This window comes from Heterocephalus glaber, unplaced genomic scaffold (assembly GCF_053883595.1).
Source record: "Heterocephalus glaber isolate CG9 unplaced genomic scaffold, H.glaber_assembly_v1.0 deba00000071, whole genome shotgun sequence".
NCBI classification, from domain to species: Eukaryota; Metazoa; Chordata; class Mammalia; order Rodentia; family Bathyergidae; genus Heterocephalus; species Heterocephalus glaber.
In genome coordinates, this window is record NW_028258137.1 from 16,773,123 (window position 1) to 16,790,723 (window position 17,601).

General features: G+C 40.5%; 2 protein-coding genes across 3 annotated transcripts in view; one reads left to right on the forward strand and one right to left on the reverse strand.

Moving 5' to 3' along the window:
- Nip7 (nucleolar pre-rRNA processing protein NIP7) overlaps positions 1 to 17,601 on the reverse strand; it is a 43,701-nt gene that overhangs the window by 5,967 nt on the left and 20,133 nt on the right. The window lies entirely within an intron of this gene.
- The window catches only part of Terf2 (telomeric repeat binding factor 2), a 28,904-nt gene that overhangs the window by 4,663 nt on the left and 6,640 nt on the right, over positions 1 to 17,601 (forward strand). For both annotated transcript variants that reach the window (XM_004842943.4, XM_087204991.1), the window contains exons 4-7: positions 8,502 to 8,588; positions 10,172 to 10,318; positions 13,188 to 13,294; positions 14,782 to 15,162. In XM_004842943.4, the coding sequence (XP_004843000.2) occupies positions 8,502 to 8,588; positions 10,172 to 10,318; positions 13,188 to 13,294; positions 14,782 to 15,162 (722 nt within the window). The remainder of the gene's footprint in view (positions 1 to 8,501; positions 8,589 to 10,171; positions 10,319 to 13,187; positions 13,295 to 14,781; positions 15,163 to 17,601) is intronic.

The window sequence follows — 17,601 nt, forward strand, 5'->3', positions numbered from 1 at the left end:
CACCCAGCTTCATTTTATTAAATCTAGACCCATGAGTAAACATCTTTTGAGTATTTTATATGATGAAGTAGGTAATCAGTCTATAGCCTTTCTGCTGCATGCCAAAACATGATGGTCTTCAGGAAAAGCATTATGTGATGGAGCTGAATGTTAGCTGCTCTTTTTATGAACACTTTTTGCCTGAAAGAACAACTGGCCAAACTAGGGTTATTCAGACTGGGTATTTGGCAGTCATTTTCTTGAAAATGAACAAAGTGAACCTGTACTTAAAACAGTTGACAGAATTTGTTGCCAGTTGCAAAATTCAAGCTTTCAAATGAAAAGTTAGCATGGGAAAATTTGTATTCACGTGCTTGGTGAACCCAATACTTAGGTTTTTCTGAAGATTGTTGATACTAACAACTGTGATTTTTAAAATATTTTTAATTAATGTGTCAACATTTGGAAGTTGTACATAATTGAATGAGTCCATGTTTTCTAAGTGATGGGTGCATGGTGTTATAAAATCATTTATAGGTGAGAGACGCATTTAAAGTACAAGCCAAGCCAGGTGAGGTGGCGCACACCTGTAATCCCAGCACTTGGGAGGCTGAGACAGGAGAATTGCCTGGCATTCAAGGCCAGCCTGAGCTACATAGTAAGTTCAAGGCCAGCCTAAACTACATAGCGAGACCTGTCTTAAAAAAACAAAAACAAAAGGTTCAGGCCGGACTGATGATTTTGTGTGTGTGTGTGTATTTCAGACTGATGAACTTTAATGTAGTAAGAAAAGTTTGCTTATTAAAATTTGGTACAGAATCAAATTAGAATACTTAGTTTTCAGAAAAGTTTCTTGAAATATTCTTTCCAACTTCATATGTATATAAAGCTGAATTTTTAAGATCTACCTCAACCAATACAATATATTATAACATATTGAATGTAGGAGCAGTTAAGAGAATCTAGCTGCCATCTATTAAGCCATATATTAAAAAGGCTTGCAAAATTGTAAAATAATGACACCCTTCTCATTAAATTTTTAAGAAAGTATAGTAATTTTTCATGAAGACATTATTTTTCTTAATCTGTAATGAGTTGTTTTTTAATGAATTAATAAATTAAAATTTTATTTATATTTCTCATACAGTGAATATCAACAATACAATCCCCATAAACAAAAGCTCTTCCTGGTCATTGTTAATATTTTAAGAATAGCAGAAAGGAATCTTGGGACCAAAAAGTTCGAGACTTGCCTTTGTAAGCTGTTACTTATATTTTTTGAAACAGGGTCTCACTATGCAGTTGAGGCTGGCCTTGAACTCACTGTGTAGCTCAGGCTGACCTCGCACTCATGGCAAGCCTCCTGCTTCAGCCTCCCAACTGCTGGGATTATAGGCTTGTGCCCCCCAGCTCTCAGACTTTTTGAAGAACTGGGAAGACTATTTGTGGCATGTTCTTGGGGAAGCTTATTCATTTATTGGTTTATAAATTTGTTGCTTTTGTTCATTTGTTGCTTTTTGCTGTGCAGCACCTGCCCTGCATTTGTGGTAACAGTGCTTGATTCTTTTAGGGCCTTAGTCCATTTGGGGTGCTAGTACATCAGACACATTCTCTTAATACTTTAATTCTTAAAACAAAAACTTTGTCAAGGCCTTTTAAACATTGTTACTTCCTAGAACAGTGTTGTTTCTCTTTGTATCTGATTGTTGTTCTTCAATTCTGTGAGTTATAGTTTTCTTTCTCTGTCATATGTGCTTTCTGGCTTTCCTAACATAAACCTACCTCACCTGGTTTGAAAAATCTGTGGATTTTTTATTTTTAAAGAGAAGGTCTCTGTAGTTCAGGCTGCCCTCGAACTCGTGGCAGTCTTCCTACCTCAGCTTCCCAAGTGCTGGGATTAGAGGCATGCACCACCATGCCCGGCTTCTAATTTTGTTTTTATTTAAGTTAGCCAGAGACCATTAATAGAGCTTACTTTATACCCCAAGAACTTTAACATATATAGAAAAGAAGAAATTTTACTTCTTTCTGAGAACTGTCAAAAAAAAAAAGCCAATTGTACATCCTGGGTACCAGGAATATCAAAAAGTGAATATATTTAACCATGACATACTGTCATTCATTAGACAGCACAGACATTTCATGGTGTTTATCTGTTGACACTATCATTTTTTTTATAATGTGGGAACATAAGTTATATGGTCAGAAATAATAAGGATTTTGAACTATGTTGATGCAAGTTGTGTTGTCTTATCCTGTTGTCTTTTCAAAGTGCTGCCAGTTGGAAAGGGAAGCATTATGTTTACAAATCTGTTTTGAAATGTTTGCCAAAATTTTGGTAGTATCTTTAATAAAGATGTCTGTCTCCAGCTTCCAAGAAAATAAAAAAAAGAAACCAAACAAAAAGCAATTGTATATGTCTTTAAAATTTTTTCCATAGGAAATTAATACAAAATTTGGAGGCAGGCTTTTAATTTTAATTTTGTTTATTTATGTTTTTGCGGAACCGGGGATTGAACTCAGGACCTTGTGCTTGCGAGGCAGGCACAGCGCCACTGAGCTAAATCTCTGGCCCTTAATTTTAATTTTGAATCCATTCATATTTAGGTTTTTTTGGTGGTGGTACTGATGATTGAACCCAGGCCCTTTATACTGAGCAACATCTTCAAACCTTTTTTATTTTTTATTTTGAGAGAGGGTCTCATTAAGTTGCTAAAGTGCCAGGCTGGACTCCAACGTGGGATCTGCCAGTCTTAACCTCCCAGAGTTCTGGGATGACAGGTGTGTGTCACCATGCCTGGGTGCCTTTCTTGTTTCATAAATATAGGAGGACCTGTATTCCAGTTCTGAAGAAAATAAAGCAAACACGTTCTCTTCTGTTTCTCTCTCAATGCAACTATAAGTATTGCTCAGAATGCATAGAGCATATTTCTGAGGATTCTGAAATATAAAATGCTAGTGGGCAGATTGAGAAGACCAGAATTTGAAGCTTCACCAAATCACTGTTGAGCAGTTTACCATTTTTTCCTCCTCTGGTATCAGCCAGACTGAACTCAGTGCCAGCCTGGAAGTGCACAGCAGGTGTGAACAGAAAGACTTCCCAAAGCAACTTTCTCTCTCTGGTATGAGGAGCAAAAGTTGCTCTCCTAAGGGTCAGAGATGGTAGAAGAAATCCGTTCCTTTTCTTTTTCCCTTCTCTCCTGCCCTGGTCCCTAGGCAGTACAACTCTGGCAGTAGCAGTGCCTACCAGTGATAGTTGCAACAGGAAATGCACCTAAAACTGGAGAAGAAGAACCATTTTTCTCTCACTAGAAGAACTTTGATTCCCCAGGACTCAGGAACAGATTCCATCATTTTTTTTTTTTTCCAGTGCTGGAGATCAAATCAGGACCTTGCGCTTGCCAGGCAGTCTTGCACCTACACAGCAGTCGGCAAAGCCACTGAGCTAAATCCCTGGCCCCATCACTTTTTTTTACTATCTCTAACCTACTGCTTAGTCTTGGTTGCAGATGTAATTAGTATGTGGGAAAGTGGGGAAACTAAAGCCTAGGCGTGCAAGTCTGGTTCAATATTTGAAAATCCAATGGGCTGGGGATGTAGCTCAGTGGTTCCGCCACCTGCCTTGAAAGCGGAAGGACCCGAGTTCGATCCTCAGCACCAAAAAAAAAATTTGAAAATCCATCAATGACCATATTGTCTAAAGAAGAAAAAAACATGATCGTACCCATTGGTACACAAAACACATTTGACAAGATTCAGTATTCATAAAAACACTCAGCAAACTAGAAATAGAAGGGAACTACCTCAGCAACAGGCAAGGATGTCCCTTCTCACCACTTCTACTCAACATCACATTGGAAGGCCTGTCCAGAGGAATAAAAACAAAAAGTGTATAGACTGGAAAAGAAGGGATAAAATTGTCTCATTTCCTGCTGAAACTGTGTAGAAAACTTCATGGGATATACCTCCTCAAAAGCTCCTATAATAATTAAGTTTAGCAAAGTTGCAGGTTGACAGAAAAATCAGTCATTTATGAATCCTAGCAGTGAACAATTTAAAATGGAATTACCAAGACAGTGTCATTTGTAATAGCTCCTAAAGGAAATATTTTGAATTTAAGTTAGCAAAACATAAAAGAACTGTATTTGGAAAAATACATGATGTTGAAAGTAATCGAGACCTAATTGAAGGGACATAAAACAATGTTCATGAATTGGAAGACAATATAATTATTAGCTCTTCAGTTGATCTATAGAATTAATACAATTCAAATTACAATCTCAGTTATTTTTATAGATACAAACTATTTGATTCTAATATGTTTATGAAAAGGCAAAGGACCTAAAATGAAGCACTTTTATAAAAGAAAAGATTGGAGAACTCACACTATTCAATTTTAATAATTACTATAAAACTACAGTAATCATGACTGTAGAGATATGAATCAGTGGAACAGAAAGGAGTCTAGAAAAGACCCACACAAATTTGACTGATGGCTTTTGACAGGGATGTAAAGGCAATTCAATGAAAAGGGGTGTTCTCTTTATTTTTTGTGATTTTTTTTTGAGACGGTCTCACTATGTGGTTCAAGCTGGCTTTGAACTCACTATGTTGCCTGGGCTGACCTCCAACTTGTGGCGGTCCTCCTGCGTCAGCCTCCCGAGTGCTGGGATTACAGGTGTGCACCACAATGCCTGACACAGAAAAAGGATAGTCTTTTCACCAAATGGTGTTAAAACAATGGACTATCCATAGATAAAAATGAACTATGATTTCAAACATGTTACATAAAAATGAACTCAAAATAAACCATAAAGTAAATAGGAAACCATGGAACATTTAGAAGAAAACATGAAAAAAATTCCATGTCCTGGTTAGACAAAAAGTTCCTTAGATATGACACCAAAAGCAATCCATAAGAAAAAAATTGATGTATCGGACTTCATCAGATTTAAAGCTTTTGTTCTGAGGGAGACACTGGGCAAAAACAAGCTACAGATTGGAAGAAAATATTCACAACATATAAACTCAGAACATGCCACTGGGTGTGGTGGTACACACCTGGATTCCAAGCTACTTGGAAGGCTAAGGCAAGAGGATGGTAGTTTGAGGCTAGCCTGGACAACTTAGCAAGACCTTGTCAAAATGAAAGGCTGGGGATGTAGCTCAGTGGTAGAGTGTTTACCTGGCATGTGCAAAGCCTCAGCAATCAGAGGTACTGCAAAGAAAAAAAAATCCTCAGCCTCATTTAGTTATTGATTAAGGAACTATAAATTAAAACCACAATGAGGCTGGGTATGGTGGTCCACTCTTGTTATCCCAGCACTAGGGAGGCTGAAGCAGGAGGATTGCCATGAGTTCAAGACCACGCCATAAGTTCAAGACCAGCCTGGACTATATAGTGAGACCCTGTCTCAAAAATAAATAATAAAACCAAAATGAACTGGGCATGGTGGTACATGCCTGTAATCCCAGGACTCAGGAGACTGAGGCAGGATTGCTGTGAGTTCAAGGCCAGCCTGGGCTGCATAGTGAGATCTTGTCCCAAAAGTAAATAAATTCAAAACCCCACAATGAATTTTAGTTCACAAACTTGATTCTCTCCAGGATTCTGGTCGCAAACCGATTTGGATGAGAACTGAATCAAATTCAATGGTTAGGTTCAGTGTTGAAATTTGATTTGATTTGCAACTGGAATGAGAGAATTGAGTTTGTGAACCAAGGTATCAGAGTACATACATACCAATCAAAATGGCTAATTCTTTTAAAGTGCTAATTACATATTTCAAAACATAATAAATATTTACAAATTTTATCAATTTAAACAAGTGCTGTGGGGCTGGGTATGTAGCACAGTGGTGCCTGGCCTGCCTGGCAAGTACAAAGTCCTGAGTTCAATCCCTGGTACCAAAAAAAGAAAGAAAAGAAGTGCTAGCCTGGGGTTTATAGCTCAGGTAGAATTTGACCTGGTATGCATGTGGCCATAGGTTTGATCCTAGCATCACAAGGAAGGAAGAAAGAATATGCAGCAACTGGAACTCATACATGTAAATGCAAAGTGGTACAGTTACTCTGTACCATAGCAGTTTGGCCATTTCTCACCAAATTAAACATAAACTTTCCCTGTGATCCAGCAATCCTAGTCCTTGATATTTATCTCACAGAGCTGAGAAGTTATGTTCAACCCAAACCTATACTTGAATGTTTTCGCATCTCTTTTCATAATGACCCATAATTGCAGATAACTGAGATAGCCTTCTGTGGATGGATAAATAAACTAGTACATCCATATGCCATCGAGTTCAACAGTCAGAAACCATGAACTGATAGTGCAGCAACCTGAATGGATCTCGAAGGCATTACTGTACACTGAAAGAAGCCAGTGTCAAACTGCATCCTTTAAAACAAGTGTGACACTATGATTCCACTTATATGACATTCTTGAGATAAAGTGGCAAAGATCAGGAGTTAGGAAAGGGGAGGCTGTGAATGTAGAAGAGCTGCACAGGGGAGGCTTTTGGATCCCCATGCTGTTGGTTACAGGGGTCGGCATGTGTTAACATTCATCACTGTACATCCAAAACACTTTGGCTGTATGCCAGTTAAATAAAATGTAACAAATAGGACTGGGTCGGGGATGAAGCTCAGTGGCACCATGCCTGCCTAGCAAGTGCAAGGTCCTGAGTTTGATCCCCAGTACAAAAAAAAAAAAAAAAAAAATAGGACCTATGTGAGTCATAAAAAGTGAAAGCTTTGTATTTTCCAAGAAAGTGAGTATAGCCAGGTGAGGTGGTACATGCCTGTGATCTTAGTAGTTTGGGAGGCTGAGGTTTAGTGCAGTCTGGGCAGCTTAGTGATTTAGTGAACACTTGTCTCAGAAACAGAAAAAGGGGTAGGGATGTAGCTCAGTGCAAAGGTCCTGGGTTCAGTCCTCCCAACTACCGAGAAAAAAAAAAGGTGTAGTCTCAGTATAGTTTTTCTGCTGAAAATGACGTATAAGTGAACCTGGTCATCTGATTAAAATTACATCTATTTTGGACCTTCTTGAGGAGCAAGAATTTATGGTCATGCTTGCTTATTCAAGAGCATTTGACACCAGTTTCCTTCTGCTCTGGATGACAGCAGAACTATTCTGAGAACAGAATAATCATATCTTTTTGCTAAGACCAAGTAGAGACCAGAAGCAGCAAAGATTAGTACTTGGATTCCCCTGCTGTTCCTCTTGGTCTGTATCATCATATGTTCTTTCATGTGAAGATTGAATATATGCATATTCTCCTTCCATTTTGAATGTTCTCTTTTCAAAAAATCAGTTTCTAGGGGGCCGGGGATTTAGCTCAGTGGTTCTGCCGTCTGCCTCGCAAGTGCAAAGTCCCAAGTTCGATCCCTGGTACCAAAAAAAAAAAAATCAGTTTCTGTAGTTTGGGGGGGTGAGTAGTACTGGGGACTGAACCCAGGGCCTCATGAATATTAGGCAACATCCTAGGCCCTTCAAAAGATCTGTTTCTATATCCCTCTCTCTGAGGCAGGATTTAAGGTAGCTGCTTAATCCTGTGACATAACTATACTTGTGAGACTTTTTTTTTTTTTTTTTTGGTACCGGGGATCGAACTTGAGACCTTGCGCCTGTGAGGCAGGTGGCAGAACCACTGAGCTAAATCCCCGGTCCCCTCCTGTGATATAACTATAAATGTCCTTCATTTTCTGTTGGCTTTTCTAACATTTAAAAATGTTCATATGTGTTAAAATTTCCTTTTTAATTTTCAGTCACTATTATTTTCTTTCTACATGTATTCCCTTGGGGTTTCTTTACAGAAGGCTGTTTTTCTCTGTGATTGGTGAGAACCTCATGTGCTACCTGGAACCTTGTCCTATTTATCTGCTGCGTGTGGATGCACTGGGTTTGTTCTCACTAATTGCCTGCACACTTTAAACCTGCCAGCTGGCATCTGGTCTAAGAGGCCTGCTGTTTCTACAGAACAGGCCTCAGGCCTTTCCCGAATGGAGCTAGCAGAATTGGTCAGCGCACCTCTCTTGTTTTTTTCCCCCATAGTATATCCTCCCTCCCCCATCCTCTACCCTTTTTTCAAAATTCTTTTCTTTTTTTTCCCCCCCTTTTTTCAAAATTCTTGCATCCAAAAAGAATGGAACCCAATTTGGGAGATCTAGAATTACTCCTGCCCATTTTATCTTTCCTTAGGAGGTCCTGTTAAAGTTGGCTAAATGGTCTGTAATCCAGGAGACCCGATTTTGCTCTGTTATCCATTAAAAAAAAAAAAAAATCCATAGTAATGTTGCAAAGCTACTACCTTACAAGCTGAAAGAGACAGCTTACAGTAGTTCACAATACCTGAACAATGACTGTTGGTTTTTAAGTAGTACAGGAATTTGATATAATGTGAAAAAGGTTTTGGGTATATATAAGACTCAGCTTTACTTTTTAATGGAGTTTATTTTGATATTTGATATTTTGATTATACTTGTCATTATAAAAGTAAAAAAAATTTTCCCCCCTTTTGTAGGCTGTCATTATTTGTATCAAAAACAAAGAATTTGAAAAGGCTTCAAAAATTTTGAAAAAACACATGTCCAAGGACCCTTCAACTCAGGTAAATTTGAAATATTTTTGCTTCCATGATTGAAATCCATCTCATTGCTTTTTGGGGGGGGGGGGTAGGGGAGTACCAGAGATCGAACTCAGGACCTTGCACTTTTGAAGCAGGCAGCAGAACCACTGAGCTAAATCCCCGCCCCCCATCTCATTGCTTTTGTGGAACAGTAGGGAAACAATCTTTGTCAGGAATAGTATCTAATTACATTTAAATACGCAGCATTGTGTGCTGGAAAGTGGTTAGTGGTAGAGCACTTACCTAGGATGAATAAGGCCCTGAGTTTGATCCCTAGCACTGCAGTAAATAAATAACATCTTTAGCATGTTTTCTTTTATATCCAAGTTAACTGAGGTTATCTTCAATATGTGTAATTATTTTTTTATTTTGTTATTGGAGACTGAACCCAGGGGCAATCTATTAAGCTACATACCCAGTATTTTTAATTTTTTTATTGTTTTTTTTTTTTTTTCTGTTAATTTTTTTATTTTGAGACAGGGTCTTGCTCAGGTGCCCAACTTGTGATCTTCCTGTGTCAGCCTCCTAAGTAGCTGGGATTGTAGGCATATGCTACTGTGCCCAGCAAAACTTATTTTTTATTGCACAAATTTATATAAACTTATTTACTTCATTCATTTTGTCTAGTTTGTGATAGAATATTTAAGCAACTGGCACAAGATACTGAGCTGACGTGTTTTGTAAATTTAAAATATGCTAATCCCACAGACTTTAGGAGACTATGCTTTGGTGGTTTTAACATCTGTTTCCTTTAGGTTTTTTTTGTTTTGTTTTTGGTACCAGGGATCGAACTCGGGACCTTACGCTTGCACAGCAGGCGCCGGAACCACTGAGCTAAATTCCTGGCCCTTAACATCTGTCTCCTGATGTTAAAAACTCTCTTGGTTCCCTGGTTTTATATATTTTTTTCTTTATAAATTAATTTTTTGAAGAAGTATGTGTACATAATACAAAATTCAAAAGGCGTAACAAAAGAATTTAGTGAAAATTCTCTTTTACACTTGCCATCTTGTTCCCCTCAGGCAACCAGTTTATTTTTTCATCCTTTCAGAGACATGTGTATGGAAGCAGATAAGTTTAAAAAATATAGACAGACACACACACACACACACACACACACTCACACACACTCACACACACTCACACCCATCTTGCCTGTTGTTGTATCCACATGTGTGACAATATACTCTATGCACTGATTTAAACACTTTATGCTTTTTTTCCACTTAATATTTTATCTTTTAAGTTAGCACATATGGATCTTCTTTATCCCTTTTTGACTCACTATGGCTGAACCATAATTTTCTGACCAGTCCTCTGTGTTAAACTTCCCTGCCTATATGTGCGCCAGTGATTTTCATTGACAAAGTTGCAAAAGTTCTGATAGTGTTTCAACTCCTTGTTGAATTTTACTAGCATTCTCCTTTTCTTCTTTTTTTTTTTTGGTACCGGGGATTGAACTCAGGTCCTTGTGTTTGCACAGCAGGCATCGAAACCACTGAGCTAAATCCCCGGCCCCATTCTCCTTTTCTTTCTCATGTTACAAACATTGATTCTCTCTCCAGAAGCTCAGAAGTGATCTCCTGAACATCATCCGAGAAAAGAACTTGGCCCACCCTGTTATCCAGAACTTCTCCTATGAGACCTTCCAGCAGAAGATGCTGCGCTTCTTGGAGAGCCACCTGGATGACACAGAGCCCTACCTCCTCACGGTGTGTCTTGGCCTCTGTTCTCTCCCCACAATCGTGACGTGCCCTTGAGGCTGCTCGGGAAATTGGAAAATAAGAAGTGGGGCTAAGGTGTAGCTCAGTGCCAGAGCATTTGCCTTGAGTGTTAGAGGCTTTGGGTTTAATCCCCTGCACTGCCCACATGCACACCAGGAAAGAAAAAAAAAAAAGTGAAAAATATTAGTAGGTGTAGAAGACTTTGAATTATATGCACTCATTTCCTTAATTAAATGCCTTAAAAATGCTAAAGCAGCTATACATGGTAGCGCATGCTTCTAATCCTGGCACTCAGGAGGCTGAGGTAGGAGGATCGCCTGGAGTTTGAGGCCAGCCTGAACTACACAGCAAGATGCTGTCTCAAAAAAAACAAAATGCCAAAGCAGTGATAGAGCCAAAGACAAATAGAGCACACCTGGTCTCTCTCACCTCCCATTTTTACCTTATGATTTTTAATTTTATTTCTGCAGCACTGGGATTGAACACATCCTTTGCACTGAGCTACATTCCCAGCCCTTTTCCGTTTGTTTGTTTGTTTAAACTGAGTCTTGCTAAGTTGCCCAGGCTAAACTTGAACTGGAGGTTCTAACTCGGTCTTATCAAGTGCTGGGATTACAGGGCTGTACCACCACACCTGGCGCATTTTCACTTTCTCTATATGCGATTAATCTTTTGTGGTTAAACCTTGTAAGTTAAATCACTTATAATCCACAGTAGTTCCCACAGGAGGTGACATTTGAGCTAAGTTTGGAAGGAATGTGATTTGGAAGATGTGGCATGACAGGATTGTTTGAAAAGGCATGAGGGGAGAAAGATGTGACTAAAAGTATGCCAGTCAAGAGGGGCCAAACTAAGATGATCTTTAATTAAATCAAACATATGTAGCAAATGGAAGCAGCGAGACACAGGGCAGCCTTGGGATGAGTTAGAACACAGGCTGTCCTGGATAGTGGACCATAATGAGGGAACACTGAGTGAGAGGCTTTTGGCTTTTTGTTTTGATTTTGAGAATATTGAGCATGTCCTGTGATGTAACAGTAGATCTGTCAGGCCCACATTAGGATAGTGGCAGTGATTGATCCTAATTGTCATTTGGCATATCAAAAATTACTTGTAGATCAGGTAGTTCGAAATATTCAGGGACCAAGTGTTAGGGTATTGGAGCATGGCCTAGGTGTGTTCCATTCCTTTGCATTCCAGGTAACTGGAAAAAGTCCTGCCGCTGAATATGAGGCTAGAACTGTCAGCCTTAAGACGCACATGACAGGGCCGAGGATTTAGCTCAGTGGTTCCACCACCTGCCTCGCAAGCGCAAGGTCCCAAGTTTGATCCCCAGTTACCCCCCCCCCCCAAAAAAGACACACATGACAGATACTTGTGTCTGAAACTGAACGATACTGGACTGACTAGAAAACATACTAAGCTTAAGTCAGAAAGAGACAGATGAACAAAGTTAGAGCAAGAATTGCCTACTCCAGGCTTCATTTGTGGCATAGGTAAGGATTGTTAAGCAAATATATTTGGGGAAATACAGTGATGAAAAAAATTCTCAGCTGGACATGGTAGAACATCCGTATAATCCTAGCACTTGGGAGGCTAAGCAAGAGGATCACAAGTTTTAGGCCAGCCTGAGCTACAAAGCAAGTTCAAGACTGGCCTGGGTGTAGTGAGACTTTGTCTCAAAGTCAAACAAAATCTGTGTAGAAACTGAAAATCATTAATATAAACATTTACTAGTGGGTTGAGGATTTAGCTCAGTGATAGAACTTTTGACTAGCATGCATGAGGACCTGGGTGTGAGCCCCATCATCACAACACACACAAAAAAACAACAGAAACTGTTATTAGTTTTCCTATATTTGGCTTTTTGGGGTTTTTGTTGTTGTTGTTTTTAAGACAGAGTCTCACTATGTAGTTTCAGGCTGGCTTTGAACTCACTGTGTAGTCCAGACTGGCCTCAAACTCATGGCAATCCTCCTGGCTCAGCCTTCTAAGGGCTGGGATTAAAGGGATGTGCCACCACTCCTGGCAGTTTTCCTAAATTTGGAAAAAGAATTTTGACTCTTGTGCATGACCCCAGTGGTGTACTTGGGAGTCAGAAACTGAATTGGGGCTGAGATTGGAAGGACAGAAGAGGAGATAGGTGGAGTAAAGTCACATTACTTTGTGTCTGAAAGATTAGAGTTCTGCAATGTTAGAGTGTTAACTTAATGGGGAAGAAAAATAAATCAACTATTACAAAAAAGAGTGTTGACCACTCCAGTTGAGGTTTATTTTTGTTCTTGTTTTGTGGTAGTGGGGACTGAACTCAGGGCCTTTGCACTGAGTTACATCCACAGCCCATTTTTTCTATTTTGAGATAGGTTCTTGCTAAGTTGCCCAGACTGGATGGACTCTTACTTGTGATTCTCTGATTGAGTTCTTTAGATAGACAACTGTAAACCATTTTTGGAAGGGTAACTTACTGTTCTTTGGGGAAAGAAAGAAGAAAGAAGTTTGAAGTTGACTATGATGGTGCACACCTGTAGTCCCAGCACTCTGGAAAGCAGAAGCGGGAAGACTGCAAGTTTGATCCCAGTCTGAGCAGCTTAGTGGCTCAGCAAGACCGTCTCTCAAGAAGAAAAACAAACAAACATGTATCTCAGTGCAAAGGCCCTGGGTTCAATCCTCAGTACTGCAAAAAAAGAAAAATGAGATGGCTCTAATTAGGTGTGCCCATTTTATGTCCTTTAGTTTATGCCTCAACTCAATTTATGAGTTACCTTGTTTGTGTACTACCTATGTTTACAGTGAAAGAAGCAGAGAATAAATGCAATTCTGTAGCTTCCTTTTCCTGATGACATCCATTTTTTTCTAGATGGCCAAAAAGGCTTTGAAATCTGAGTCTGCTGCCACAAGTACAGTAAAGGAAGATAAGCAGCCAGCACCAGAGCCTGTGGAGAAGCCACTCAGAGAGCCTACAAGGTGAGAGGATCCCCTTTTGCAATGTTGAGGGAAACACTGAGCAGGATCTGTTCATCTCTGTGATTTGACCTACTTGTATGTTACTGGGCACTGTGGGAGACAGACAGGACACCCTGGGAAAATGTGAATATGGAAGATGGGATATCTGGAATCCCTGACTGAAGAAGTTTCTGGTTGGTTCTTCAGAGGTTCTGCGTTCATTTTTCTCTTTGCCTCTCCCATATCCTGTGTATACCTACTTTCTAAAACATTCAGGAAGCAATAGTCAGATGTGAGTTGAAATCACAAGTGTAGCAGCTAAAGCAGGAGTTATAGGTTTAGATGTCTCTGGGGGCCTGCATATTAGTCCATTTTGTGTTACTATTCTGTATACCTGAAGCAGCTTTGTAAAGAAAGAGGTTTATTTAGCTCACAGTTCTGGAGATTTGAGTGCCCACGTCAGGTGATGGCTTTCTTACTGGCAGAGTCTGCAGCGCATGGCAATAGAACGAGAGCTCATGTGTATATTTTGTCCTTTAATCTCACTCTCTCTCTCTCTCTCTCTCTTCCAAAAGCCCTCCCTCTAAACACCACAGTTGGATTAAGTTTCTACTCTCTTGATACCTTCTAATGGGAGTTAAATTTATATGTATGAATCCCTGGGTTTCACTTAAACCGGTCCAAAAACCATAATAACCTGGCAGAAAATAGGGATAAAGGGGACCCTAGGAAAAATGGTCAAGAGCATAGAATTGGGAAGGAAAGAAGATGTGCTTTTCAGCTGCTGGTGATTACTGCTTTTTAAATTTTTTATTTATTTATTGTATTGGGGATTGAACTCAGGACCTTGTGTTTGTGACACAGGCACGGCACCACTGAGCTAAATCCCAGACCAACTTTATTTTGATTCTTTTTCTTTTTGGTACCAGGGCTCGATCTCGGGTCCTTGCGCTTGCACAGCAGGCAGCAAAACCACTGAGCTAAATCCCCGGCCCCAACCAACTTTTTTTTTTATGTTTTGAGAGAAGATCTCACTAAATTACCCAGGCTGGACTCAAACTTAGGGCCCTTCTGTCTCAGCTTTGAGTGCTGGGGCAAGAGGCATATGTCATCACACCTCGCTGACAGTCTTATTTTTTTTTACAACAAAAACCTCACATGGGTTTACAAGACACATCTTCCAGCTGGGTTAATCCTGGAGACCTCCGGTTATGTCAAAGGCATTCTTTCATTGTTCTAAGATCAGGCGCCACCATGCCATCCTTGGAGAAGTCTCAATAAGTACTGTATATCATGAATGGAGACCAGTTAGTTATATTTCTCACATGAGGGTTGGACTGGGGTGGCTAGAGGAAGAGTCCAGACTTAGCAGTGAGATTGTTGGGTGGGTTATCAGTTGGTTGCTCAGGTGGACTTGTAAGTAGCTTTATATTCTGAAGAGGTTGTTCCTACTCCAGTGAGCATCAACAGTGGCGAAACTGATCCTTGTGTGTTTGCCATGTTTGCAGGCAGCTACAGAATACTCCAACTACCATTGGAATTAGAACTCTGAAGGCAGCTTTCAAGGCTCTGTCCGGTGCCCAGGATTCCGAGGCGGCCTTCTCAAAACTGGACCAGAAAGATCTGGTACTTCCTAATCAAGCATCCCTATCATCATCAGCCCTCAAAACCAAGAGACCCAGAAAAGATGAAAATGAAAATTCAGCCCCTGCTGAGGGTGAGGGCAGCTCAGAACTGCTGCCCAAGAACAAGCGCATGACAATAAGCAGATTGATTTTGGAGGAGGACAGCCAGAGTACTGAGCCCAACACAGGCCTCAGCTCCTCCTCGGAGGTTGCATCCAAGTCCAGTGCTCTCAGCCAACCCCACCCAGGGGAGAAGAATTCCAAGTATGAAGACCTTCTCTGTAGCAGTTTTGGGGCTGGTTGGCGGGCCTGGTTGGGCCTGGTATTACTTCCGTGAATGAAGTAACTTTCAGCTAAGTTATTCACCACCAAGTCTTGCTCAGACTGATAGAATGTGACTCGGGAGCAGAGTGACAACGTAGCCCTCCCTGCCAGTTCTGCAGCTGCACACACATGTAGGCTGCCCAGCGCTGCAATAGGGAGTGAGTGAGGTGGAAGGTTTCTGAGCTGCCTTCCCATCACTGCTTTCATTTTTATCAAATATCTGAGTGCCTTGACTTCTAAATATTAGTTTCATTTGTTAAAAGATAATTATTTGAATTGGCCATGCTATAATTTGATCTTTAAAAGAGATTAGTGAAAACGCATAGTTTTGCACCTTTTGTGAGCATTTGAGACTTGACAAATTCACTGAATATTTATACTGATCTTCCAAATTCTGCTAGGTGTGTTGGGGCAGTGGTTAGAGCACTTTCCCTTCCATCATGACTCTTGACTTGACTTTTGAGTTTTGCTGCCTTTGGTGCCCTGTTGTGGATCCATCCTCCCTACAAACAGGTCGGCTTTCTCTCTCCAGAACACACTGTGGTTTATTTTTTGTTTTTCTTTTTTTGGTACCAGGGATCGAACTCAGGACCTTGTGCTTGCAAGGCAGGAGCAGTGCCACTGAGCTAAATCCCCAGCCCTGAGCTAAATCCCAGGCCCAAGAACACACTGTGTTTGTTTCTGCTTTTGTACTTTGCTTCCTCACATGCCCAGCAGTGGACTCTCATGCCTCCATCATTGTCAGAGTCCCATTCATCCTTGGAAGGGAAGAGAAGCTGTTAATTAAGGCTTTCTGTGGCCAGATACTTTGATTTATTATCTCACCAAGTCTACAACCCTCACTCTAAGGTGATGTGTTAGCTCCACTGTGTAGATGAGGAAGGCTTATAAAAGCTACTAGCTTGACTGACTTCACACAGCTGTGGCACAGATGCACTTTGGGGGTTTTTTGTTTCCCAGATTGGATCCTTTTTTAAAAAATTAATTTTATTGATACATTTTATATATACATGTGTATGTGTGTGTGTATGTGTGTGTATGTATATGTGTGTATATATATATATATATATATATATATATATATATTTACATTCATCATATAGAACTTGTACCTATACATGATATATCTTGATTCTTCTTTTTTTCCTTTTCCCTCCCATTTTGGGGTTTTAAAAGCCAGGCCAGGTTGGTCTGACACCAGAGCCCATATGTTAATATACCACATGGCATCTCTTAGAACAGCCTCCTTCTTGAACTCCTCTGGTCACCCCTGCTGTAAGGGATCCAGCTCCCTGATCTCCCATGGCCAATGCCATCTCTACCGCTGCCCTGTGATGTAGTTTTTAGGGATCTGGCATGCATTGTGCTAGGTTCTCCAGAGGGCTGTGGCATCTGATTGATTTCACCTTAGGCACAAATTTGTACTGTGTGCATCACTACTTGAATTTGCAAGTAAGTCACTGGCTGGCAAATGGGCATAGCTGCTGGCGGCTCCATACACATTGTTCTCATTTGATAGGTGACCCATTTATCCCTCACAGAAGCCTGTGAAGTGTAGGTATTGACCTCATAAACAGAGGAGGAAATCAGAGGGCCAGATTATGGTGTTTTGTAAGTGGATGGATTTGTGAAAGTTTTGAAAGAACTCACCTCTCATATCAAGGGTATGAAGTATGATGGGTACTGTACAGCAGGGATTGTAAATTGGCCCTTGGGCTAAATCTACCTGCTACCTGTTTCTATGAATAAAGTTTTAATGGACAGTCAACACCCATCAATTACAGATTGTACATGGCTGCTTTGGGTCCTCTGAACATGAGTAGTTGTGACAGAGACAGCAAGGCTTGCAAAGCTGAAAATACTATGTGGCTCTTTACAGAAAAAAAGATCCAGTGATCCCTACTTCCAAAAGACATATGTATGAGGTGCCCTGGACGCTCAGGGGAAGAAGTGTTGAGCCTGTTCAGCAAAGTTTTAGGTGGAGCAAACTTTGCAGAGGAGCAAACATTGAGCTGACCTTGAAGGCTGTATAGGAGGTATCATGCATACTGGGGGATGTGGCATTCTAGGCAGAAGGAACTTCCTACAGATGGGTGTAGAATAGCTTGGCATGCTCCAAAGTGTTCCCTGTAGTAACTGGTGGGAAGATAGGTGCATGGGAGAGAGGAGAAAAGTAGGACAGATGGGCCAGATCTTGTCAGGCAGTTTCTCATGCTGAGCTTCAGGTCACCTGTAGAATGTTTAAAAACTGTATTCCCAGGGGCCAGGGATTTAGGCTTAGTGGTTTCGCCGCCTGCTGTGCAAGCGCAAGGACCCGAGTTCAATCCCCGGTACCAAAAAAAAAACTATTCCCAGACTCCTGACCACTGATTTAGAAGA